The 26,760-nt window shown below is 39.0% G+C and overlaps 2 protein-coding genes across 2 annotated transcripts; one reads left to right on the top strand and one right to left on the bottom strand.

Moving 5' to 3' along the window:
• Positions 1 to 109: 109 nt before the first annotated feature.
• Positions 110 to 4,862, bottom strand: LOC124183897 (1,4-alpha-glucan-branching enzyme). Its single transcript, XM_046573050.1, has 10 exons — positions 4,619 to 4,862; positions 3,391 to 3,560; positions 3,059 to 3,306; positions 2,678 to 2,887; positions 2,293 to 2,600; positions 1,909 to 2,109; positions 1,464 to 1,816; positions 1,167 to 1,351; positions 682 to 970; positions 110 to 585 (listed from the first exon to the last, which is right to left on the bottom strand). Exons 1-10 carry the CDS (start codon positions 4,729 to 4,731, stop codon positions 578 to 580), a joined length of 2,085 nt encoding a protein of 694 aa, XP_046429006.1. The 5' UTR covers positions 4,732 to 4,862; the 3' UTR covers positions 110 to 577.
• A 1,431-nt stretch (positions 4,863 to 6,293) lies between these two features.
• LOC124182665 (cubilin-like) lies at positions 6,294 to 26,760 on the top strand. Its single transcript, XM_046570203.1, has 53 exons — positions 6,294 to 6,456; positions 6,682 to 6,811; positions 6,918 to 7,106; positions 7,388 to 7,447; positions 7,582 to 7,722; positions 7,809 to 7,912; positions 8,131 to 8,278; positions 8,353 to 8,595; positions 8,679 to 8,997; positions 9,150 to 9,475; positions 9,555 to 9,908; positions 9,996 to 10,158; positions 10,275 to 10,465; positions 10,653 to 11,172; positions 11,262 to 11,487; positions 11,615 to 11,932; positions 12,096 to 12,256; positions 12,359 to 12,697; positions 12,786 to 13,136; positions 13,250 to 13,779; positions 13,924 to 14,194; positions 14,486 to 14,743; positions 14,843 to 15,357; positions 16,740 to 16,941; positions 17,033 to 17,386; positions 17,483 to 17,682; positions 17,753 to 17,901; positions 18,013 to 18,201; positions 18,313 to 18,491; positions 18,581 to 18,802; positions 18,984 to 19,139; positions 19,253 to 19,331; positions 19,414 to 19,531; positions 20,176 to 20,338; positions 20,424 to 20,648; positions 21,074 to 21,156; positions 21,396 to 21,640; positions 21,731 to 21,928; positions 22,047 to 22,182; positions 22,532 to 22,865; positions 22,951 to 23,139; positions 23,255 to 23,417; positions 23,594 to 23,768; positions 23,873 to 24,115; positions 24,203 to 24,365; positions 24,462 to 24,685; positions 24,771 to 24,851; positions 24,936 to 25,000; positions 25,129 to 25,378; positions 25,497 to 25,659; positions 25,750 to 25,994; positions 26,113 to 26,224; positions 26,309 to 26,760. Exons 1-53 carry the CDS (start codon positions 6,362 to 6,364, stop codon positions 26,311 to 26,313), a joined length of 11,262 nt encoding a protein of 3,753 aa, XP_046426159.1. The 5' UTR covers positions 6,294 to 6,361; the 3' UTR covers positions 26,314 to 26,760.

A 26,760-nucleotide genomic window follows, 5' to 3' on the forward strand; every position in this document is an offset into this window, starting at 1 on the left:
GGAGCATAAAATTGGAATGATGTAAATAAAGTAGCAAACTTTCAATGCAATTTTGGGCGGTTTTATGTCAAGTTATCATACTTGCGAACTCGGCAACATTTTTTTTTTCTTCATTATAGTAATTTTTGTATTGAAGGATATAGTATAGATCATTTCATGCATATTATTTCCCAAAAATTTATTATCCTCTTAACAGTAACTTCTCGTATTATACAAGTTTTAAAAAATCGTTCGCAATTAATTTTTGTACAATAATTCTTTGTACATATACATCGATTTTACCATAAGACATGATGTTGAAAAAACGTAAGTTTTGAAAACTTCGTTCAAGATTTCTTTACAACAGCAAAAAAGAAAACTAAGAAATTCCACGGTTTTGTACCAAATTCTTTGTGTATTGTCTCTATTATATATTACAGACTCTTCATGCATGTATGCGCGATTGTCAAATACTTACAAAAGTAAGATGAAAAATGAAATTTATGCACATCATTATTTTGATTATTCAAACAAGCGTTACAACAGTTCTGTAATGCTACTCTCAAAATACGAAAGTATCTAATTCACGTAACTATAATCAGGATTCTGAAACATACAAGTTAAATTGATCAATATCTCGAATGCGAAGTTTGCTCTTATCTTTTGAAGTCAAGTCAAATCTCTGAAAAATTGATCACTTACCTCGATTTAAAATTATAGCTGTACGACAGGGAACATAGGCATAAAGTCTGTGCGGACGGTTAGCAAATGGTTCTGGTTTACTGAAATGCTTGATGCTGGTATCGATGCGATTTTCGCCGCCAAATTGAGCGTCATCACTGCTCAGTAATATCTGATAAACTCCAGGTTCGTTCACGCCTATAGCGTAATCAGGGAATGACTTCGTCGGATGAAAATTAAAGACAAACACAAGTCCTGCTCGGTCAAATACTATCACTTTGTCATCTTCGTGTTTCCAACTTACGTAGCCCTAAAGAAAAAAAAAAAAAAACAATACCTTTTACTTTCAGGTGAAAAAACATAATTTTTGGTTTAGAATAAAGAAATACATTTCGTGTAAACTTTGTTTCACATTTCGATACATGTTGAATTATCCACTCAACATTCAATGTAAAATTGTTAGATATTATAACAACGAAAGTATTAAACTGATTCACATTGCTTACAGGGTTAGCATGCAGCCAGCCATATTTTTCTTCCAAAAGATTAATTTCTCGGTCCCAATTATTCATGTACTTATATTTAAGGATTGGGTCATCTACAAGGTTCCATTGCCGCCTTGCATAGTGGTAACTGTCTCCATTTCCTGCCCGAGGAAAATCTAGCCACTCAGGATGCCCAAACTCGTTACCTGAGAGAAAATGCGTAAAAATTAATTTTTTTTCTTCAATATGCGATTATCTCTTATGAATGGGGGATGAAGTCCCTTTGCTCTTTCCATGAATTGAAACGCATATACCAACCAATGAAATTGAGATAAGCTTCACCGCCAAGTCCGTGAGTAATCAAAGTAATAAGATTGTGGAGAGCAATTCCACGCGAGACGAGGTTGTTGGGGGGGCTTAGCTCGCTCATGTGCGTGTACATTTCTTTGTCCATCAACCAAAAGGCGATTGTTTTGTCACCGACTAGCGCCTGGTCATGGGATTCGGAATAAGCCACAGTTTTCTCCATCCAGCGACGATTGCTCAATGTCCAACAGATGTCCCCCATATTCCAATCCTCATCTTTACACTCCTTCAACAATTTAATCCACTTGTCAGGAAGCGCCATTCCTAGGCGGTAATCAAAGCCTACTCCTCCCTCTGCAACTGGCCTGAATGGAACGAAAAATCACCGTGAATTATACCGCTCTGGAGGAAAGGTTTCTTGAAGAATGTTGTATGTATATTTTCACCAAGATAGTACCTGCAAATTGCCGGCATTCCACTAACGTCCTCGGCAATGGTTATCATTTCAGGATAAAGTTTATGCAGCATATGATTAGCCATCATTAGATAAACTACTCCTTCAACGTCTACATTGAGACCGTAATATTCGTCGTAATGACCACTGAATCCTTCTCCCATCCCTCTAGAATGGTACAACATGGACGTGACACCGTCAAACCTGTATAACATTGGTTCCACAAAGAATTAACAATCCAGTTTTTAATATTGTAAGTTTTGAGTTTCTAAGTATATTATCCTTGTTAATTTCTATAACCTTGAAAGGTAGTAAAGCATCATCTAATTTTTGTTGTTTTTTTTTTCAAATATTATCAAAGATAATGCAATGCGAGAAAATCGTTACCTGAATCCATCGAATGCAAACTCTTCAGCATACCAACGTAAATTTGATAGTAGGAATCTGACAACCTCGAATTCCGCGTAATTGAATAAGCGACTACCCCACAGAGGATGTTCGCCTCTGAAGCCTGAGTGAAAGAAGCAAGAATCTGTTCCATCGAACTCATTCAATCCATCCAAGGTGTTCTTTGAAGCGTGAGAATGGACTATGTCTAAAAGAACTACCAATCCGTGCTTGTGAGCTTCATCTATCAACTCCTTTAACTCTTCAGGTGTTCCATAACGCGAAGAGGTTGCGAAAAATGAAGTCACCTTGGAGATGCAAAAAGTGAAGAGGTGTAACAAAATTTTAATCATCGTTTGCATAAACATAAGTTTTGTCAAGTTACCTGATATCCAAAACTGGCGTAATAAGCATGTTCCATGACCGCCATTAATTGGATGGAGTTATAACCCTGCTTAACAATTCTGGGTATGATATTTTTTGCAAACTCTAAGTATGTCCCGACTCGCAATTCCTGAGTCGCAATTCCCACGTGGCATTCGTATATCCTTAGACTCTTGGGTCGTTTTGGTTTTGGATATTTAAACTTGTAGATCTGCAAAAACATCGATTATAGTTTTAAATTCAACCTAGAATGGAAATGTTGTGCAGAATTATTTTTTCAGTTGAAAAAAGGACATATGCAAGTAATTTACTTTCGAACAAATTAACTCAGGCTCTTTTTATATTTTCAGGTAAGCGTAACTATCTTTTGGAGCAGTTTTACCTTGTCATCAGTTGGATGCCATATTCTTTGCTTGAAAGTTGTCCCTTCAGAGCGGTTTGGCGGTTGAGTAACGTAAGATGCCCAAGGGCTCAGTCTTTCCAATAATTCGCCATTATTATTTCTCACAATAACTTTAACTTCTGACAAATGTTGAATGGGGCTGGAACCGTCAAGATTTGGCTCCAGTTTCAGCTCCCATTTTCCATAATCGAGTTTCTTGTATGGAGTTTTAGTGCGATCCCAACCATCTGTGTATCGAAACAGACTAAATTATGAACCTGTACAAAACTTATACTCAGAACTGATATTTAATTAGTAATGAAATTTCTTACTAAAGTCGCCGGTAAGAAAAAGTTCTCTAGCTCCCGGCGCCCATTCCAAAGCTGTTACGCTGTTGTCTGGGTTAATATGCACTCCAAAGTGTTTATATGCCAGGGAAAATTGATCAAAATCCTTTTCCGCCACCTCAATTTTTTCCACGTAATCTTTGAATATCGCATACCTGTAAATAAGCGAGATTGAATTCTTAGTGATATATTTGAAGAATTTCAGCAAACACATCCAGATAAATCTGTATTTCAGTACTTTAAAGAAGAGGCTAATGTCAAGGTTGATATTAATTGACAAAATATCAGTAATTATGATTAGCTTTATCAAAGAACCTTTGACCTTCACATTGAATTGCGTTAATAGCGATCTGATTTTCATTCATTATCCAAATTATATCTGTTAGTTTGCAGAAAACGCAAATGGATAGAGAATTACTTAGTGAAAACAGATGATGTAGTTCATTTTAATTTGACTATTTCTTTTTTTTTTTTGTGTAAAATTCATCTATTATAAGAACAGTTATATAAGACTTTACCAAGTTTTATTTTAATGCCAAGAAAGTGTAGGAGTAGTCTGTTTTGAAATCATTTATTCCAGCCATTTTAGTTGGTCTTTTTATTTGCTCTAACATCTTAAATCGATGATTTCCCAATGCAGTTTAAACATTGTTCAAAAGCAACGAAAAGAAATCCAATTTCTTTCTTTCCTTTTTTTAATTTTTGATTTGCTTAAAAATTGCAATATAATATAAAAATAATACATTTATAAACAAACGAAGAATATGGTAGACAGAATGGAGAATAAAAGTTCAGCATGCTGATTTGAAATTGTTTGAATGAAACTTAAGTCACTGAGTTTTCGTAATGTTTGGGATAGATTCGTCGGATACCTTATCTCAATTTACAGTTTATTTGTTACTGTCGATCTAATCATAATGTCGTAAAGAAATTTCAGTAACCAATCACCATCTAATCCGAAATCCAGAATAAGATGATCCTGCACGTGCATTGCATAAGTATACAAATATGCAGTATCGAATGAATGCCTGTGATGTAAAATAAGAAGGGAACTAGACGAAAACATTCACGGGTCACGGGTCGAAAACAATGAAGGAAAGTGGCAATTTTCGTCGAGCAGGAAGTTGAGTTTTTCAAGAGCAAACGGCCGGTAAATGGGCAAAAAATCACTCAGTATTTTCGAGAGAAATAAAAGTAAAAATGTTGATAGAACCTCTTCCGAATCTCCTTTTCGTACGGCGCCAAGTACGGATCCCTTTCTAGTAGAGTTTTCAGTTCAGGTACTTCGATGTGCATTGGATCCATTGAGGACCATTTTCCACCCATTGTTATGAAATTTGTTTATTGTATTATAAATTCACACAGATTCAAGATCGCGGAAATCACTGCTTCAACAATCGCGTGTAGCTGTAATGCCGGCTCAAATACGAATGACATGTCAAGGTGATTCCCCCCGCATCCCCTCAGACCGAAATCAGAATACACTTTCACCATCTGTCACGTTAAAAATGTCCCTAAATTGTGGGATGTTTAGTTTTATACCGAGTTCCATTCATTATAAATAGTTATTACGATAGTTATAAATAGACAGTAGTTATCGTCTGATGGTACGTCGTTGATGGAAAGTAAGTTCTACTTCCCGTTGTTTGATAGTAGTGGCGGTGTTTTCATTACCGACGTGATTGTCACGTACTGGATCGATAATGAAAGTATTTACATTATTGATGACATTCGAGTGAAACAAAATTTACCCCTGATCGTAAGTATGCTGTAATAAGAATAATTTTAGAAATCACCATAAATCTTGAGAATATTCGAAGTAATACGTAGAATCACAATTATTTACGACAAGATCAAACAGCCATTATTTGTTCGTTTATAATTTATCCCTCTTCTCATAAGATAAAACTGCGATATCAGAAATGAGAATTTAAATTTTGTATAAAATCCAGAATCCCTCGTGGAATCTGTTGATCATTTTTTCAAGGATTTGTATCGGAATACATAATATTCCAGAGTTAATCCCTTGTGAAACTTGTAGACAACTAAACTTACCGTGACCCACCCTGCAGGCAATTCATGTTACAATTTAGGTCTCGACTATTCGGCCCAAGTTTAGAATAATTTCACTTTCTGGATTTCTAACGTTCCAACAACATAAGCCGAATCGATAATGTGAATTTATATCCACTCTCGTATTTTATGATCGATACATATAGTGAACAGAGACAAGTAACTAAAATTCACATGTTATTAATATAATACTGATATAAGTAAATATATGGCTGCATATACAGCATATATTTATTTATATCGAACTTCATTTAGAATACATTTTGTATTAATTAAACTAGCTAAGAATTTCATTTCTTGTTACTGGGCACTCAGGCTGGAAGGTGCAGGCAATGTGTGATCTGTTACTGCACACTAACGTTGTACCTGTTATCAGTATTACTATTTAATGCATTACGCTACAAACTCCAAGCCATTTTTCGCTCGGTTTTAATCACGTACGTCGTAACGCACTGTACTTGTGATTATTGAAAAAAGGTGTTACAAAAATGTAGGTTTTAATTATTTTGAGATGAATATATGCCTTGTACACAGAATGAACCTACTATGTAGTCGAACCGATAGTCCAGGAGCATGTTGAACATTGCAAAAAAAAAAGAGGCAAAAACGATTATCCAAATATCTCACATTCTGCATGAGTGGGAATACGGTTTTGGCAATTCATTTGGAGATTCTGAGAATCATTCGGACATTTTATGGTTGTAATTGAATATTGGGTGTTATTGAAAACGCCCACCAAATTGTATGATATCGAGACACTGACGCCTCTCTCGCCTCAGTTAGCTAGCAACAGTGCCTGGGGAGAAATCTATTTATTCTGTAATGCTACCTATTTTGAATATTTATTAAGAGTGGTCGAGTGTTGAAAGGGATTTCGTACGAAATGACTGCAAGGACCCTCTTGCAGTCCCGATGGGTCGTGGCCTTTGCTTTGCTTACTACCTTTGTAAGCTTTTCCGAAACGTGGATGAATGATAGGTGAGGTTTTTATCCTGCCGTAAGAGAAAGCGAACTAATTAATTCGCAAATTTTGGATCAAAAGAAATTCACTTTGAAACAAATTTAAATGTTTACAGTTTGCTTAAATTCACCCCGTACCAGAATGATTGATGTATTGTATTGATACAAACTTTATTCAGTTTACAGACTTGTATTCACGTGCCTTACGTAAAAATACATCGCTATAATTTCAAAATTTAACAGGCCGGTGCTGGAAGTTCGCGACGGAAATCTCTTCATCACTAGTGCCCAAGATAAGAACATCACTTTACAGACTCGTGGTACGAGCTACGTCACCGTAAACGGACTCAATCTGGTACAGGTCGCGTCATCGGTGAGTCAATGACTTGCAAATTTGCACTTTCTCATGTAGGAACGTGATGAGTATGATTTTACTCAATTTATCAAAACGTCATTTGAAAATTAAATTTCGATCACAGGCGTACAACGCTTCGCAATTGGTGGAAAGATGGAAATATGGAATTCTCGCAGATGTTGAGTCCAGTCTAAGGGAGATAAAAGGAACGATATACGACGATCGCGTTGGTCTAGTGAGCAGAATTAGCGCGATTGAAGTTGGCGCTGGACAGAACGATACCAATAGTATTCCTTCTGGAAATCAACGTACCGTAAGAATAAACGAAATCATTATGCTCTTCGTCTATTCGGCAGAAGAAACTCCAACTTAATCGTTTGAAGTAATTGCTCATCCAGGGTAAAGGGAACTAGTATGAGTCCCACACTTTCGTCGGGGTCTCGGTTTGCAATGAAATATTTTGAGCACTGCCAAAATTTTACGCATTTTTCATTCGTCGACTATTTCTTCTTTTATTCGTCTTTCATTCGATCATTTCACCCGCTTCTCATTGACTTTCTTATGATAAATCTAAGCTCACCTCTCATGTTCTAGGATGGAAGTGATAGTCTCGAAAATTTTGCACGAACTCGAATTCAGCGGCTCACCGTACGAGTAAGTATTATTACCTATTTGCTGCTCGATACAATAATTATTTTCAGCAAGTTTCAACGATTGTCTCGCTTCAATAGTTTCTATCTTATCACGTACGGCTGACTAGCATTGATATGAATACTTCCATAACCCAGGTACGTCGAACGGAACGCCAGATCAGAGATATCCTGAATAAGTTACAAACCGATGAATGTGCAAGTAATCCTTGCCAGAATGGCGGTACTTGCGAGGATTTGATAGACGGGTATAAATGCCGCTGCATAGAAGGCTGGGAGGTAATTTCTTTTTATCCTTCGCTGCAGCGATCGAGGTGCATTGATGATGTATTTAAAAAAATGAAATGCATTTATTGTTATTCCAGGGGCCGCAGTGCACTAAGGATGTTGATGAATGTGCCAGGTACCTCGGAACTGACTTAGGATGTCAGAACAATGCTGTCTGTAGAAATCTCGCTGGAAGTTATCGGTGGGTTTCAAGGAGAAAACCATCTCTTAGTAGACATTTTGTTCGGTTTTACCATAATTTATTATGTATCACCGCGGTGGTGCAGAGGAGCACCATTTACGGAAAAACTGGTTTCACCAGATGCTCCTAACGAAAAACTTGTACATATACTGGAAAAAATTGTTCTGGGCAATTGAAACATGATGCAACTGACGAAGCTTTTATTTGTTAAACAACAGATGCGACTGTACATCAGGATGGTACGGTATACACTGCACTAAACAGACAAAAGTATGCAACAGAGAAAACTCAAACGAACTGTGTGGGCACGGTGTCTGCGTTGATAATAAGAATACATTACTTGGCTACTCTTGCTCGTGCGACGAGGTAAAAATCTAAAATCGATCGTTGTCGGTACCGGTTTTCTTTGCGCGAAGGTTTTTTAATTGTTCATTGTGTAGGGTTGGACTAGTACCAGTGCAAATCCGGCTTGTGTCGAAGACGTCGACGAGTGTGCTGCCAAGCATCCTCCATGCTCCGTCAGTCCCATGGTACCGTGCATCAACCTGCCTGGGAGCTTTCACTGCGGATCTTGTCCTCAGGGTTTTACAGGAAACGGATACTACTGCGCGGATATCGACGAGTGTCTGACTAACAACGGTGGCTGCAGTCTTTCACCCTTAGTGCAATGCTTCAATACAATGGTATTGCAAGAAACAAAATCATCGGAAACATTGATTTATGGGCGTTATGAATGGTTGACAGTGAAACTGCATCCTTGTTGTAGGGGTCAAGGATGTGCGCATCGTGTCCAACTGGTTATGAGGGCGATGGCGTGACCTGCAACTACGTCGGGCGTTGTAGAATAAACAACGGCGGTTGTCATCCGTTAGCCATATGCATCAATAGCCCAGGCATGGGCGACTGGTCCGTTCAATGTCGCTGTCCGGCCGGTTATCATGGTGATGGAATGGGACCAAATGGCTGCGAGGTGGGATCCGATGTTTTGGGTCCTTCGGCTTGCACCAGCAACCCCTGCAGCCACGGAACTTGTATTCCAAATGGGCTTCATGATTACACGTGTCGATGTCAATCTGGATATACCGGTGAGATATTCTGATATGTATATTGACCTTGATGATTCAAAAGGTTGGCGTTGAAAGCTAACGAAACTGCGTGTATTATATTCATCTTTGGAAAAGAGCTAGTGGATCAAAAGGACACTCAGCGAGCAAGTCGTGCATTTTTCAATGTTTAGGAAGAAACTGCGATACCCAAGCGAATCCTTGCGATCCTAATCCTTGTCAAAATCAGGGTATATGTACCGTTTCTGCAAGACAACGACCAACTTGCAAGTGCACCACAAGCTTTACTGGACCCCGGTGTGAAACGCCCAGAGAGGCCTGTGGAGGAAATATTGAGGAACCAGCAGGGATTTTGCAATTCCCCAGTGACGGTAGTCAGTATCCACATCGCTTGAGCTGCGCCTGGGTTCTTAAGGCCAATGAAAACAAAGTTTTGAATATTACCTTCACGGCTTTCGGCTTGGAATCTTCCACGGACTGTCAGAACGATTTCCTTCAGGTGAGTCATGGAAGACTACTTAAAAGACTAAAACCATGTCCGTAGTACATCGGTCTCATTGTACCTAAACAATCCACAGATTCATGACGGCCGCACAGCTGCAGAACACTTCATCGGAAGATACTGTGGCACGAACTTACCCGGAAATGGAAGTATAATCTCATCTGATAGGTATGTGTACCTCTGGTTCCACTCGGACACAAGCAAATCTCATGACGGATTCAGCATCAACTGGACGTCGATAGAGCCTCAATGTGGAGGTGAGGTGAGCGCAGGTATTGGTATGATAAAGTCTCCGGGATGGTCGCGTAGATATCCGCCCAACAGAGACTGCCGGTGGCACGTTATCGTCAACCCTGGAAAGCGAATTCAATTCCACTTCTACACAATGATGCTGGAGGAGAATCCTACTTGCCAGAAAGATTATCTGAAGGTACAGTTATTCTGTTTCGTTCCATCAGTTTATCAAGTACGCTGCGGTACTGCAGTCAGTAAATGAACGTCTTATTCATTGTAACAGATTACGGATGGGCCAAGCGACAGAAGCCATCAGTTGGGACTTTTCTGTAACCACACCCATCCACCACAATTTGTTACATCTGGATCGGAAGCTTGGCTTCATTTTCACTCTGACGATTCGGGACAAGACCTCGGTTTTGAGATCGGTTTCTCGGCCATTGAAGGTGTCAAAAATATTTTAACTGTATCAGTGCTTTTTGCGTGTTTAAAACAATAGAAACGCGGGTCACTGGTCTTGTGAGAGTTGTTTTTAGTGTTACTTGAAAAATGATTTCTTCAGGATCACCGGGATGCGGAGGCATTTATACTGCGTCTTCTGGCACCATCACTTCACCCAATTTCGGGACTCAGTACGATCCAAACTTGGATTGTGAGTGGAGAATTCAAATACCGGTTGGAGAACGAATCAAGCTAACATGGGTCAGCTTCGACGTCGAGAGTGACTATAGTTGCAGGTGGGATTTTGTTGAGGTTCGTAAACTTTTCTGTACACATTTTTCACACTGTCGCCACGTACAGTAAATTTAAATGGCAGTACATATTTTACAGATGTTCCACTAGCCTTTGTATTAATTTGAAGTTATTGAATTAATGGTGCGCTACATTTTACTCGTGTTTGGGCTACAAAATACCGAATGTATATATTTCTTTGCTACAGGTACGGGAAGGTATGGACGTAAGAAGTCCATTGATTGGGAGGTATTGCGGCTCCAGGCTGCCGCAGTCTATACGATCTGACTCAAATGTTGTACTGATAAGATTCAAAAGTGATCATGTGTTTCATGGGAAAGGCTTTAAACTAAATTACGAGGTCGAATGCGGCGGAGAATTTGTAGAATCCACGGGCGTTTTGAAATCCCCTTACTATCCAAATCCTTATCCAGCGTCGAGGACATGCATCTACGAAATAATACAGCCACCTGGGAAAGCTATAATATTGACGATCAATGATATGGATATTCAGGGTCCAGGGCGATCCTATTGCAACTACAATTACTTGGAAATCCACGATGGTCAAAGTGAGAAGGCGACAATGCTTGGAACCTACTGTGGCACTAACGTATCGATTCCCAATTACCCCATTATGTCAACGCACAACAATATGTGGATCAAGTTTAATACAGACGCCCGTAATGAGATACGAGGGTTCATGGCTACCTACGACGTTATCGATATAAGTAAGCAGAATTTTCCTAATTCTCAATTATCCTTAGATTAAATCAAAGTCGTAACCCACGACTATTACCTCATCATTCTTCCCAACTAGGATGTGGAGGTAACTTTATAGCAACAACGGGTATAATTCAGTCCCCCTCTGACGACGGGAAATACGGTCATAACGAGGAATGCACCTGGAACATTCAGGCACCCTCAGGATTTATTGTGCGGCTTAGTTGGCACTCGTTTAATCTAGAGTCACATCCAGCCTGCCACCACGATTATGTCAAAGTATACGATTATACTGAGATGGACGTGAAACAGGAAATGGGAACGTAAGTTATATCCGTTGACGAATTCAACACTTTTTTGTGTGTATTTCCAAATTTTGCAGAAAAAAAGCTTTCCAAGATTGTGCCAACCGTATGTGTCAGTGTGTGGTAATTCTCTACCTCGTTTCAGGTTCTGCGGAACGGCGATACCTCACGTGATGACGACGCAATCGCAAAAGATGTCGATCAACTTTCATACAGATCATTCCGTAGCGAGGGACGGATTTATGGCTGCGTATACATTTATAGATGCTTCAAGATTCTGTGGCGGGCACTTATCCACGCTGACAGGCGTCATTAAGTCGCCAGGTTACCCCCAGCCCTACCCGACAAACAGAGTATGCGAATGGTTCATCTATGCTCCTAGCAAGCACCAAGTCGTATTGAATGTTAGGAATTTCAGCATCGAGGGGCACCCATCATGCATATCTGACAGTTTGGAAGTTAGGTAAAGTCCATATCCCCTGCTCATATTTTCGTATGCATGTAACGCAATTAGCGGTGCTCGAGCGCCACAAAGTATAATAGTACCCTGCCACAAAATTCTACTTTCGGAGCCATGGAGATATAGTTGCGTGGTTACATATTACACGAAATCCCACTGTCCTCAGAAACGGGGGCTCGGATTCATCTCCTCTGATTGGAAGATACTGTGGAACAGAAATACCGAGGCAAATTTCCAGCTTCGGCAATCAAATGTACCTGAAATTTACATCTGATTACTCAAGAAGTGGCGCCGGTTTCAATATAGAATGGGACAGCAACGTAGTTGGTTTGTAATTATTGCCTCATGTCGGGTCATCGAAAACAAGGAGGATATACTTCATGATTGAATACATATATCCACTTTACAATATTTTTTAAAACTCAACAGGTTGCGGGGGTGTATCAACAACCTCAAGTGGGTCGTTCACTTCTCCTAATTATCCTCAGCCGTATTATCACCACGCTGAATGCAACTGGAAAATTACGGTTGCTCCCGGCAGCATTATTCAATTTATCATAGTGGACCTCCAGCTCGAAGAACATGACCAATGTCGATTCGATTTTGTCAAGATTACTGAAGGGGTTCCTGGACACAGCAAAAGCTTGGGAAAATACTGCAGCAGCAACCATCCGGTCTACGTACAGACGACAACGAATGTAGCCAGCATTCGTTTCCATAGCGATTACAGCAACGCCGGTCGTGGTTTTCACATAAATTACCAAACTAGTGAGTGGTATTGGCTTCAATGAATACTATTAAAGTCAGATTATAAATTCAAAAAAATTATTGAAGGAGAGACTTTTAATTTTTACAGTATGCCACCGCATACTTAAGGGTTTCCGAGGAGTGATTGAATCGCCAAATTTCCCGAACAATTACCCACACCGAGAAAACTGTAGCTGGGTGATCGAGGCGCCCCTGGGTAACAAGATAAATGCGACCTTTTCTCACTTCGACCTAGAAGCAGGGCTCGACTACTCTTGCGATTACGATTACCTAACAGTAAGCGAAGGGGATTACAATGTGTCGAAGAAATTTATCAACAAATACTGTGGCATGGAACTCCCACCAAAGATAGTATCTACTCAACGTCAGGTCTTTCTTCAATTCTATTCCGACAGCTACATTGCAAGTAATGGCTTCCGGCTTGAATGGGTTGTAAACGGTTAGTTTATGAAGTCAAGCATATATTTGTTTTATGAAATCAATTCCGCATGTACGGAATTTAATCGAAGTTTTAGGGTAACAATAAATGCTGAAATGTTGATGAATTCATAGGTTGCGGTGGTCTCTTAACTAGACCACAAGGTACGATCACATCTCCAGGATGGCCCAGGCCGTACCCAGCAAATATTGAATGCAATTGGAACATCGAGGTGGACTATTTTCACAGTATAGAAATTCAGTTGGTTGAAGTCGACATAGAAAAGACGTCGAAATGCGGATTTGATAAATTGAGCGTGTACAATGGAGCCGATGATAATGCGATACAGCTAATAGAAACATGCCACGTGTCCAGCCCGGTGACACTTACCAGTACAGGAAGGCAAATGTTCATCAAATTTCACGCCGACTCCTCTATCGAACGTTCGGGATTCAAAGCTACTTATAGAAGCGTTCCTATCGAATGCGGTGGTAAATTCACCACAGCTACGGGGGTCATACATTCCACAAACTACCCGTTGAACTATCAGGAAAATCAGAACTGCGAGTGGCTCATTCAAATTGCTGAAAACCACCTCGTCAATCTGACATTCCTGGACTTTGATGTTGAGAGGACAAGAAACTGTAAAGACGATTATGTCAAGGTATGTACTAAGTTCTCCTAGTTATTTTCCGTTCTGATTGTTATGAAAGAAGATAGCCCTGATGGCTAAATATTATGGGGCTGTATGAAAATGCACCATTTGCTACGACCATGTTAGATTAACAATGTCTGCATTTCGTAACAGATTTACGATGGTTCAACGCAAGATGCGCGCCTACTGGGAACTCATTGCGACAATGTACTCCCTCCGTCTTACATTTCCTCGAGCAACAGCCTTTTAGTAGTCATGAGAACAGACAGCCACATCACGGCGAAGGGTTTTAAGGCAAGGTACGATATGGCATGCGGAGCACGCATTGTCACCCGTAGTGCCGGAACTATAACGATGAATTCTGCAATCGGCTTACATACAGATATAGAGAACTGCACATGGACCATTATAGCCGAAGATCCAGGTGAAAGTTTTCACTAATTGCATATTATTCCAACATATCAAGCACAACGTGTTTACTCAAATGATTCATGCGGCCAGCATGAATCGGCCAGAAAGGATTCGTAACTTTAAAATTTCACGAGTAAAGTTAAATCTTCAGACTAATATCTTTTGATCCAAGGGTAAGTTATTCCAACTGATTAAAATCCTGGTCAGGAGACAAATAAAATTTTTGATTGTTGAGCATTAAATGACGCGGAATTCGGTAAATCAGACGCGTTATAATTATCATGTTAACCCGTGTTTCATGCAGCGGATCATGTCACTTTAACGTTGACGGACATGAGACTACCGTCATCGCTTGTTGTGGGTAGCGATGAGTGCGATGCATTTTCTATAAAGGTTTTTGAGGGCGAAGAAACAGGTGGACTATCGCTGGGTACCTGGTGTGGAACTAAAGTTCCACCGCCAATAACAAGTCAAGGAAATGTTTTATCCATCCATGCCACATCTCAGTACGGCATATTGTACGTGGGAAAGTTTACAGGGGCTTACTCTGTCCTGAACTCAGGTATCGTCTAAATATCTAAGACCCAATGTTTGGTGAAGTAGATAGGTAGGGCAATGTTTCTCTAAAGTGATAATACTGACTGTTAAAACATAATGACAGCTTGCGGAGGTACTTACACATCGGAACAGGGAGCGATTGCCACACCTGGATATCCAAGCAATTATCCCCGAAATGTGGAGTGTGTTTGGAACCTTCAAATATCGCCGGGGAACGCGATAAGCTTGTCATTCAGGGAGTTCGATGTGACTGAAAGTGAGAACTGTAATTTGGATTACGTCGAGGTACGGGAAGTGAATGGGGCTGGAAGACTACTCGATGTGTATTGCGGCAAAAACGCAAGCACGATAATTTCGCAGAAAAATTTGTGGGTCAAGTTCAGAAGTAGCGCGGAAGATACAAAAAAAGGATTCGTAGCTGATTATAGCATTGTACATGGAAATCTGGAGCTGTCAGGACCCAGTGGAGACATTGCGTCTCCGTTATATCCAAATGTATGCATACTGGACGGAGAATATTTCTGGCGTATTACCGTTGACATCGGATTTACGATACAAATCACCTTCAAAGATTTCTATATCGAAAAATACGGAAGCGAATGTTACATAGCACTTGTTGTGAGTACCTCATAATAGAAGATAGAAAGTAATTTTCGTATTAACCCTGGATTCCCACACCTATTTTTTGTCTACGTCGTTATCATACCAGAGTCTCGATCATTTAGATTTTTCTCCATAACTACAGTTAAAATTGACATATTTAAGTCTTTTTTTCAAATTGATTGAGAATCTATCAAGGAACAGCTCTATAACGAAAAAAAAAATTGATACGAGTTTAAAACGGAAAGAACATCCAGATACGCGAGAAAAATATCGATTTTACACTTTTTTTTCTTAAATTCATATATTCTGTCCCAGTAGCACGATTTTGAAACTTCTTTTAGCATTTTAAAAGGAACATTCTAAAGCATGGAACGAAAATTTGGCGACTTGATATTTCAATAGTATCAACGAAACTGCATGTTGTCAACATAACAAATTTTTTCATTCTCACCATTCGGGTGACTTACACGATAGTCTAGAAAACTTTATATCTGCACCTAAAACTTTCGCTTTCACCAATGTTTTCGCTTGTATGACATTCACTACCGGTTCTCTGAAAAATTCATTTACACGTGCATACGTAAAAACATTCAAGAATTTCATAAATTAAACACAGGCTGGAAGGAAAAGGCGATATTACAAATATCCATGTGCGATGTGGAGTATTTATTAATTTCATTTTTCATTCAATACAATGATAATCCATTTACGTTATTACTGGTATAAGTTTGAAGTATCAAAGCGCTCTCGTTGTAGCCGAGAATAAGGTAGCGCTTCTACCTCTTCGCAGCTACACGATTTACTCCGGGTTTGCATATTTTAGACTGCAAAATACGTTAGTGATATTTGCATGAGTTATTGTGTACAAATATTTACTCTGTAAATCTTCAGCTCGAATCTAGCAATAGACAAATTGATCAGTACAGAGCTCTAACCACGACGCATCAATCTCGATTTTTACGATGTTTTCAATTAAATAAAACAAGAAATCATAAAAACGTGGGACAAATATATAATGTTATAAACATAAAATAAATTGAATTAGAAGAAGTATTTGTCCTCAAAAAAGGTACGTTGTTACCACACTGAGGTCTCGGAGACCCTGGATTCACTTCAGACACTCGCTACTCAGCGGTTCGACGGTAATTGATCTCACCGACTTGTATCACTACTGAGGAGACCCCAAACTTTTTTTCACCACATGGTCCGACGCTCTATTATGGTCCTTCCCATTATTCAAGAGCTAGCCTATGAAAATTATTGTCTGGTCTCGGGGACCCTGGTGTAGCAATCTAGGGTTAAATTATTTACACGGGGGGAAGTCGGGAAAAATCTTACAATAGCAATTCAGTACGATTTTTATCCTTGGTGATTAATTTTTGTTCTTTACGTCGTAGATTTATGATGGATATGACGCGGATGCTCCGGTTTTGATGAGAGAGTGTGGTATGATATTACCGAATATGGTACGAACTTCCAGTAATGTAGTTTACATCAAGTTCAATTCGATAATATTACAAGAAGGTAGCAAATTTTTCTTAAGCTGGTTGGAAGTTCCCAAAAGTACCATTGGTCCTGAAGATCCTGTTTCGGATGAAGGTAAGTGCTTGATAAGTAAAATTTGACTACCGGCATGCGCGTTACACATGCGTAAATTATTTTTATTAAAAACGTGCATTATATGATACAGTAATCGTGTTGACTGCTCTGGGGTACAGCACCTACACTCTCATGTCACCTGGCTGGCCAAATGGTTACGAATCCGAACTCAAAAGCACCTGGACCATCGAGTCACTTCCTGGAACACACTTAGCAATAAAATTTATCAGTTTTGACCTGGAAGAAACCGAAGGTTGCATTGCTGATCAAGTTAAAATTTATACGGGAAATTCTTTGACATCTCAGCAACAGTGGACACAGATAGGAAACTTCTGCTATCGCAACACTACTGGCACGACTATAGAAGCATCAAATTTAATGAAAATCGAATTTAACACCGACTCGTATGGAAATAAAACCGGATTCAAGGCTGTAGTTCGGAGAGGTACCGTTTCAAAATTCTTCATCGATTAAGATCGTTGTGGAAATATTCAACTACCCTACCAAATCATGGCAACATCTAATTATTTTGTGTCACCAGTATGTGGTGGTGAGCTGTACGGACCGAACGGAGTTATAGAAGTTAATGGAACAACGGATTATGACATTGATAATGATTGGTGGAATCGTATGTGTGAATGGAAGGTTACCGTAAGGCCGGGCAGATCTATAGAAGTCAAGTTTACCGAGTTGAACGTACAGAGTTACACTCATGTTTCATGTGCGGAAACCTATGTTATGGTAATTTCTAATTATTCGCATCCCAATAATGTCTTCCACTCTGATTATTCACAATGATTACTGATTGCAGTTGAAAAACGGCCACGCAGTCTCGTCCCCTTTCCTCGGTGATGGCAAATATTGCGGTAGCACACTTCCAGCTCAGAGTTTGCAAACAACTGGGAATTTACTCTATGTCAAGTCCACTGGCATACAGACTCACTTCAAACTCACGTACAGGTAAAATTGTCATTACATTGCTCCGTTCTTTGCTCGTTTCCATTCTTTTGTGTTGCGTTATGGAAGATAATGGCATTTATCGATCCTCTAACCGAAATTAATATTCTTTAGGGAGGTGGGAATGAATTGTGGTGGTGAAATCCTTCTAACGCAGGAAAACCAAAGTTGGAACATAAGCAGTCCAAACTATCCAAACATTCCAGACCCATATACCGAGTGTACCTGGACAGTAATGGCACCGGGTGGAGAACTGATCTCGATTCAGTTCCCTGAGAGATTCGATTTTACCTTCGATCCCGAGTAAGTAACTTTTATAACAACTCCGTCGATGATTCTCAATTACTGGATGCGTAGTTTATTTGACAATGTGAAAGATTTGATGATGTCACAAGTAATGCTATTACGTTTCAGTTGCAATAAAGAATATCTTGAAATCAGAGATGGAGGAACTGAGTTATCGACATCCTTAGGACGATATTGTAACGCGAAACCACCCAGTTTGACCACGAGCGGAAATGTCATGTATCTTCATTTTTATACTGATGTACCCGACCCTAAAAATGGTTTCAAGGCTATAGTCAACACTGGCAGTGAGCGAGTTTTTGAAGATTTTGAAGCTAGTTGATTACATTATTTTTACTCGATTTTTGAATAATTCAATCGATTCTATGGTGCGTAGATCACTGTAACAAAGTTGTACGAGGCACACAAGGAGTGATACAATCACCTAATTATCCAGACCCTTATCCAACTGGGTATCATTGTAACTGGATTATCATCGGCACTTATACTCACACAGTAAAGCTGCAATTTTTAGACCTCGATTTACCAAGCAGAATGAATTGCAGCCATACTGACTATGTCGAAATTAGTGATTATGTAAGACTTGGCTGGTACGAGCGTAAGTAGTTAAGCCTCATTCCAATTTATCAATATACAGGAGGAGAGTATCGAAAATTTTCTGCATTTCATAAGAATACAATATCAACTCTCTCATGTCGTGTTAAAATTACTAATACTAATAACCACGCGTATATTTTGGCTTAAGAAAAAAACAAATAAATTCTTGTCTTTCCATTTAGCTGAGGTGAAGAACAGCATTGGTAAATATTGTGGATATTCGAAGCCTGGAGTGATTCAAACAGTGGGAAATAAAGTAGAGATTGTTTTCACAAGCAATCAAAGTCTGTCCACTAGGTTTAAAGGATTCAAAATCAGATTTACTACGTCTGAAGAAAGTAAGTGAGTTCTTTTGTACTACAGGATCTGCTGATAATGAGTGGGAAGATTTAGATTCTCTGCGAACATGGTATCACATCAGTATATATTGCCATTAAACGAAACTTTGCAGCATGTGGCGGTGACCTCGTCGGCGAAGCTGGTGAATTCACATCACCCGGGTACCCTCGTGCTATAGTTATGAGTATAAGGTAATTTCATTCTGAATATAAACGAATCATTGACTAGATTTTCTTTGTTCAACTAATATATATTAGTGTTTGTCTCTTACAGAATTTGTTGGTGGAGAATAACAGTGCCAGAAGGATATCGTGTTCAATTGGATCTAATTGATTTTAACCCATCTGCATCGCTTGACGACTCACCACACTTCTTCTCACACGAGATTCAAGTACGTGATATCAATGCAAGCTACCCTGTGTATCATATTTTTACAACGTTCGGTTCAACGGACGGGTTAATCACTCCTGAAATCTGTTGTACACCTTTCCGTGAATTTTGCGAAGTCTGTTAAAATCTTTGAAACCGTCTGAAACATTTTATAGTCGATGAAATCGCTTGAAATCACCTTAAATTTTCTGAATTCTCTTAAAATCCACTCAACTCCGCTGAACTCTTCTGTAATTTTTGAAATTTTCTGAAACCTTTAAAAATCTCTTGAATTCGTACACAACCTTTTAAAATTCTTAGAAATCCTCAGGAGTCTCTTGAAATCATATGAAATCCTTTGAAATCCTCGAAATTTTGTATAAATTTTGAAATCTTCTGAAATCTCCTAAAATCATTAGAAGTCTTGTGAAACCACTTGCAATCCTTTGAGATCCTTAGATGATTTGTAATCCGTGAAATCTTTTGAAACCTTTGTAATCTTGAAATCAGATGTACGTGAAATCGATAAGTGATTAAACCCTCGGTTACCATTCTACGATACTTTGAATTTAAATATTTGTATTAACTGTGTTGTTCTTGCCAAGCTCAACAGCTGAGTACTTCATACTTATATAACTCGACAATTCATACAGGTATTTCTTTCAGTTTTTAAATTCTTTCGATAATAAAGGTAAGATTGGATCCGCGACGGCAAGCAGCACGCAGAGGCAATTTCTCAGTAGCGGCAACACGATGCTTGTTCGGTACTGGACAAAACCTTGGTCCAACAGCGATTTCAAAGCTCGTTACAGTAGCATCGCTCCTGCACGTGAGTTAGGCAATGCCATCAATATCGCTCGTTGTCACATTTAAACTACATAAGCATTATTCACAAATTTATATCATTATCGCAGTGTGTGGTGGTAAACTAACAAGCGGTCAGGGTACTTTGATTTCCCATGACGATTCTATCTACAATCTGACGAACTTTTATTGTAAATGGACACTTCGTTCGCCTTTCGTCAATTCAACAGAACAAACCCTTGCATTGAGTGCGTCAGGAGTGATTGGTGGAGTAGCCACTCATTACAGAGACGTCGAGTGTAGAAATTTCTTCCCGAGTCTTATGGTAACTGATGGTAAGTTACGACAGTTAACATAAACTTGAGGCCCAGGTTAATCAATCGACATAGCTATTGTTTTGCAATCCATGTTTTATTCAGTTTCTATGAACTATACGATAAACGTGATAATATGCGAAATAGAGCTTACTTTTCATACAGGGTGTTGAATTTTTTACTCTACTTAAGGTTTTGAACAAATGAATCAGGTTCTTATCTGAAATTTTATAGTCTTTTTAATCTTGTTTTTGTGTTGACTATTTAATAATACTAATTTTTATATAATACTGGTTTTTGTGTTGTATAGATAAGTTCGGAATAGTTACAGATGCAGATCGAATAGGACCAGCATTTTATGTATCCGACATTTTAAGCAGGGACAGTGAAATCTATTTCAGTTTTCTTGTTTTTCCTAAAGAGAAGAACTTTCATTTTTATTCAAGGTGTTGGACATCGACTCGATCAAATTTGTGGAAATGTAGATGGTATTACCTTACGAAGTCCGTCGCCAAGTAATGTAATTATAGTGAGTAAATATTGACTGGAACGTATTGTACAACAGATAAAGATTGATGAATTTTGACGTCTGATACTTCGAGTGATATTATGGTCGAGAAAGCGATCAATGACTCATGAAAATAAATTTACTAAAAAATTCTTATACTAGCTGAATAACGTACCCGTGCATTCTGTTTCTCGTTATACTAATTACAGTGCACCGAATGAATCAATAATAACAATGATTATGCATTAATCTGTCGGCAGTTAGATAAATCAATCGAGTATCATTTAAGTGGAACAGGCAAGCTAAATGCCACGATTAGCTACCGCTGGAATCTGTGCGGTGGATTACTGGGCGGCCCTTCTCAAACAATTACTGCACCAAAAAATCAGACGTACCCGATAGATTGCGTCTGGAAAATAGAGTATCCGGATGCAGAAGGGAAATTTCTAATGACTTTTAAGAGATTGAATCTTACAGGATGCGAACGAAACTACCTTACTATAAGGTAAAATGTACGCTTAGCTTCATAAATATAGTATTATATATAAAATTTTTGTTTCTCTGTATTCTACAACTATTTACCCCTTTCAATCAGAAATGGCGGCTTCTCCTCGCCAATGTTGCCCAAATATTGCGGATCTATTGCACCGAATGCTACAACATCAAATTCTAACAAATTGTGGATTGAGTATCACGCCGAAGACCCGAGTGATTTTGAACTACAGTTGGATTCACATGATTCCGCTTGCGGTATAGTGCGTAGGAGAAACCGTGGAGAGATTTCCAGTCCTAAGTGTGCATTATTCAAATTATTCCAAGTTCTTTGACAGTTCATTAACGTTCAATCAATTGTTTTATTTTCGACCACTTTAGCACCGTATCTGTTATGTAGTATACTCGTATTTTGACAGGTTCCCAACACAGTATCCGAATAATGCTGAGTGCTCATGGAACTTAACAGTAGACAACGGATATCACATGAGATTAGAGTTTGTAGACCGGTTCCAGCTGGAAGAAAGTGCCGACTGTGCCAAGGACTTCGTCCAGGTATCTATTAATGGTCTTACCTTAGACTAACGGATTCGAATCAAATACTGTGCACCAACAAGTAATGACGAGGTTGAAGCAAGTAACATTAACGTAATGCAACAATGAGAAGATAATTACTGTTTTGCAATGCTTAAGCGACTTTGAAGGAGTCAAGTTTTTAGAATTTGAGTAAATTTAAATAAGCCTAGATGTGCGAAATGACAATTTTTCCTTTATATGCATTATCGTCAGTATAACGTTACTGACTTTACTACCATAATTAATTAAATTTTGTGGTTTCTTCACCAGCAACACACTGAGATCAGTTACCATTTATTATCACGAACAAGTGCAACTCTGATTACAGGTGTTCGATTGGCGCGAAGATCCTACAACCGGGGTTACTTCGTGGTATCCTTACCCAAAACTATGCGGTAGAACAATACCCCAGCCGCTGAACTCAACTTCAAATCGTATGAGAGTTCTGTTCCGGTCAAATGACAAAATTCAAGCGGATGGATTCCATGCAAAGTGGGGCACCAACTGTGGTGGGACCATAGTAGTAACGAAGCAAAGGAAGTATCTCACTTCGCCTGGATGGCCCGTAACATACGACGGGAATCTGTTCTGTAACTATACGTTTTTAGCGCCGGGAATGAACTTCATTGTACGGTTTATTGAATTCAAGTTGGAAGGTTCAGGTAAATTGGTTTGTTAAGTATGAATTGCGTGCGAATAATTACGTTTGATGACCCACACCTAAAGTACTCACAATTTCTTCTGCAGACACGATCAGCAACTGTCGGTATGACAACCTTACTATAATAGAGACCAATAGGTATATGAGGGACACTACTACTTGGTGTGGTGATGATGGTCCACCTACACAAAGAGTTGATTCACGATTGGAAATGCACTTTGCAACGAACTCATATTTTCAACGTAAGGGATTCAAATTAGAGTACTACGTCGACGGTAAGTTTCTGAGATACTGCAGTGCGATTCCTTTTTCTAATTTTCCAATCATTTGTTAACGTTTCATCAAAACACCCGCACCTTTTCAACGCAATACTATAAACAAATTTTACAGAATGCGGCGGCGTGATAACTAGCCCTGTGGACATAACTTCACCTGCGTTAGACGCTAGTGATACTTATTACGGAAGAATTAATTGTACTTGGATCGTAGAGGCCCCACCTGGAAAAACTATTGTTCTCAGAATTGAAAGCTTCGATCTTGAAACCAGTAGAAGGTTAGTAGTTATGTTCACCCTTTAAATTTGAAATATCATCTTCAAAACAAATGAAGAGGAGGAACTGGTAACATACCTATCTTAAAAACGTAAATTATGTTCGAAATATGGTGGAATTTGGTTTTCGTGTAAAATGATTGAAATCACCAACTTCCTGTACCGCGATGTAATTTTAGGTGCCGGTTCGACTACGTAGCCGTGTACTCCACCCGGACTACGGAGAAAGAAAATAGGTTAATTTTACTGTGTGGTACGTCGATTGGAAACCCCGCGATCAGATCAACAACTGGTATCATGAACATAAACTTCGTTACGGACAATTCCGTTCACGGACGTGGCTTCAAAGCAAAGGCAAGTTGATGAGTGTCTATATTCGCCCTTTATACCACCGACAATAAAGTGAGAGTGACAAATGTACCTAGAAGGGGATGACATGTGATTTTCTCAATCCATAGGTTTTATTCACTACCGGTATCGCGAATGGATGTGGGGGCGATATCGATCTTTCAGGATCACAAACTTTCCGAACACAAACTAATGCGATCTACAATTCTTTGGAAGATTGTCACTGGTCTGTCCAAGCGGCGAGCGATCATTACATTAGACTGACGATGAATAGCATGGACTTGAAAAATGCAACGTCTCTAGCGGGTGAAAATCGGACAGCAAGCGTGTCATGCTCTGGTGACTATTTGGAGGTAAAAAGCATTCACGAATCTCAGACAATGATCTGATTTCAAAATTTTAGACAGTCGTTAAATATTTTCTTTGCCTCCTTCCCAAAGATACGTGATGGATTGGGTCCGTTTTCCCAACTGATCGGCATATACTGTGGAAATATTATTCCACCACCTATATCGTCAACAACAAATAGAATGTGGATCAGATTTGTGACCGATGGTACACTAAATGGCAATGGAGTGACGGCAACACTTGAAGCACTTCATTGTAAGAATTGTATATAGTTCTTGCGTAATTTCCGCATAAAAATAATCAAAATATTACCGGCTACTTACAAGTATACGCAATTCTTCTACGTTACAGCTCCTTGCGGTAATAGAAGTCTGTTGATTGAAAATCATACTCAAAAATTGAAATCACCAAACTTTCCGGGCGTGTACGACGCTGGATTGAGATGTCGCTGGTTCCTCTCTTACCCCGATGAAAGGTTAAACTATTGGAAGAGTTTGACCATACACTTCAACCACTTTGACTTAGAGAGTTCTGAGAATTGTAATAACGACAAGTTGACTATCTACGATAAAAATGTTTGTAGTTTTTGTACTGTGATTTGAGTTTCCAGATATACTTGTAGGATATTTCATTACTGTATTGTGATATGTTCTTTATCAGGCTGATACCCACATCAGTGAAGGTTTCGGGGAAAACTTGGTTTACGGTGGTGCAGGAAGGCCAAATAGATACTTCTGGATGGTAATCAGACATTATAGAATATTCATATTTTACACAATAAATGTCTATGCTGATTTATACACAAGCTGTTAATTAATTTTTCAGAATAGCCGTCTGACACAGGAAACTTATTCATACTGTGGTAGTAATCTACCATTCGATTTTCACAGGTATAAATGTATACGTACATTATATTTCCATTAATCTTGTGTTGTTTTGTAATTTTGAGGACGTCTTACCTGTGAAGGCGTGAACGCATCGAGTATGAATATACCGTTAATCAACCGTTTTTTCACAGCTATGGACAGGGTATTGAAATCATTTTTGAATCGTCCCCAAATCCAAAAGAAAGGCACACTGGATTTGAGCTCGAATACAGTGAGAGCGTGTGTAATAGGAATTTCACTCGTCCTCAAGGGCGCATTTTTCACCAAGGTTCGGACGAGTGTTTCTTCACGATAACAGCTCCAGTGAATTCCACGATTTCACTTTACTTTAACAGCTTTTCCCTGTCATCCAGTCCAAATTGTTCTAGACAAGCGTTACAGGTTGGTGTGTTAAGAATGCATACGATGTGACCTTCAGTGTCACGCTATGCGGATAGACTGTGGAAGTTTTCAGTGTTTACGATGGTACAGTGTAAATTTGTAACAAATTTTATTGCAGATATATGATGGGAGTTTCAGCAACACCACCTTGGCTCAATTGTGTGGTTACAGCTTACCAGAGCCTATCTTTAGTTCTGGGAACAAACTGAGCTTGCATTCGTGGTCTCAAGTTATTTCATCCTTTCAAAATTACGATATAACGTATACGACGACTGACAAAGGTACTAGGTTTTTGGAGATTGTGTTTATTATTACGTTGTACTTCTGTTCCATTGATTTTCTAATCTATATTCTATTTGATTTTGTTGCAGGAAGAGGCTGCGGAGGAAAACTTTACAATAGCGAAGGTCGCTTCACATCCCCGCTATATCCGGGACCGTTCCGTAACGTAAGCGAATGCACTTGGGAAGTGACTGTGCCATCGGGTTTTGTTGTGGATCTGGACTTCAAAGTGTTTGACATTGGAGTGAAGGAAACCTGCCCGACAGATGTATTGAAAATTTATAATGTACAGCCCGATGGGCAGGAATTATTCGTGAAGAGTTACTGTGGCGAGGTCAGTATTGCAAACGTAAAAATTAAACTTTGAAAAAAATTGCAAATTCTTTAATTGCAAATCTTTCTATTTTACCACTTATTAGCGAGCTTTAACGAATCTTCGCGTTTTGTTGCAGGATCTTCCAACTCCGTACCGTTCCTCAAATTACAAGATATTGATAAAGTACATGACATCGATGAATAACGGGGGTATGGGCTGGATTATTGAATTCAAAGCACGTCGTCATGGTCAGTAGCAATGGAAAATTTTGAATTATGATTTACACTTCTATCTTAACGCGTAGTTTTTCAAATTATGTGAATAAATTGCAGAATAACGAACTGGCGCTGAACCGTCCGTGCACATTGAACAACCATTCGACAATTTGTGCTACAACGGGCTTGAAAGAAAAGGACCAGATTTACAATAAATGAAATTGCCAATTGCACACGGATTCTTATAATTGAAGTTTACCTAAAGTACTTTTAGTGTCACAGCTGTGATGTTGTTAATGGAGTTGGGACAATCCCATCTGTATATTTATTTACATTACTGCGATATTTTACGATATGAAAATGATTTTTCTTCTTTTTGAATTATGTCATTCAGCCTGTGAGGTTTTATTGCTTCGACATTGAACAATCATTCCATGTCATCTTGTATTATGATAATTTCTTGAAGCATTATACCCATTCTTCGATATAATTTTCATGTGTGGGTACTATACATCACGTCTGATTGTATCATGTTTGTATTTATAGAGGTGAGTCTTAAATAAATTGCA

The sequence above is a fragment of the Neodiprion fabricii genome, chromosome 5 (assembly GCF_021155785.1).
Source record: "Neodiprion fabricii isolate iyNeoFabr1 chromosome 5, iyNeoFabr1.1, whole genome shotgun sequence".
NCBI lineage: Eukaryota > Metazoa > Arthropoda > Insecta > Hymenoptera > Diprionidae > Neodiprion > Neodiprion fabricii.

Coding starts and splice junctions, on each gene's coding strand:
- LOC124183897 (XM_046573050.1), bottom strand. CDS start 4,731: ATGGGTGGAAAATGGTCCTCAATGGATCCAATGCACATCGAAGTACCT. Junction 2,601..2,677: donor ACGCCAGTTTTGGATATCAG/GTAACTTGACAA, acceptor TGCATCTCCAAG/GTGACTTCATTTTTCGCAAC. Junction 971..1,166: donor GCTGGCTGCATGCTAACCCT/GTAAGCAATGTG, acceptor TTTTTTCTTTAG/GGCTACGTAAGTTGGAAACA.
- LOC124182665 (XM_046570203.1), top strand. CDS start 6,362: ATGACTGCAAGGACCCTCTTGCAGTCCCGATGGGTCGTGGCCTTTGCT. Junction 18,202..18,312: donor GATTTTACCTTCGATCCCGA/GTAAGTAACTTT, acceptor ATTACGTTTCAG/TTGCAATAAAGAATATCTTG. Junction 24,366..24,461: donor AACACTTGAAGCACTTCATT/GTAAGAATTGTA, acceptor TCTACGTTACAG/CTCCTTGCGGTAATAGAAGT.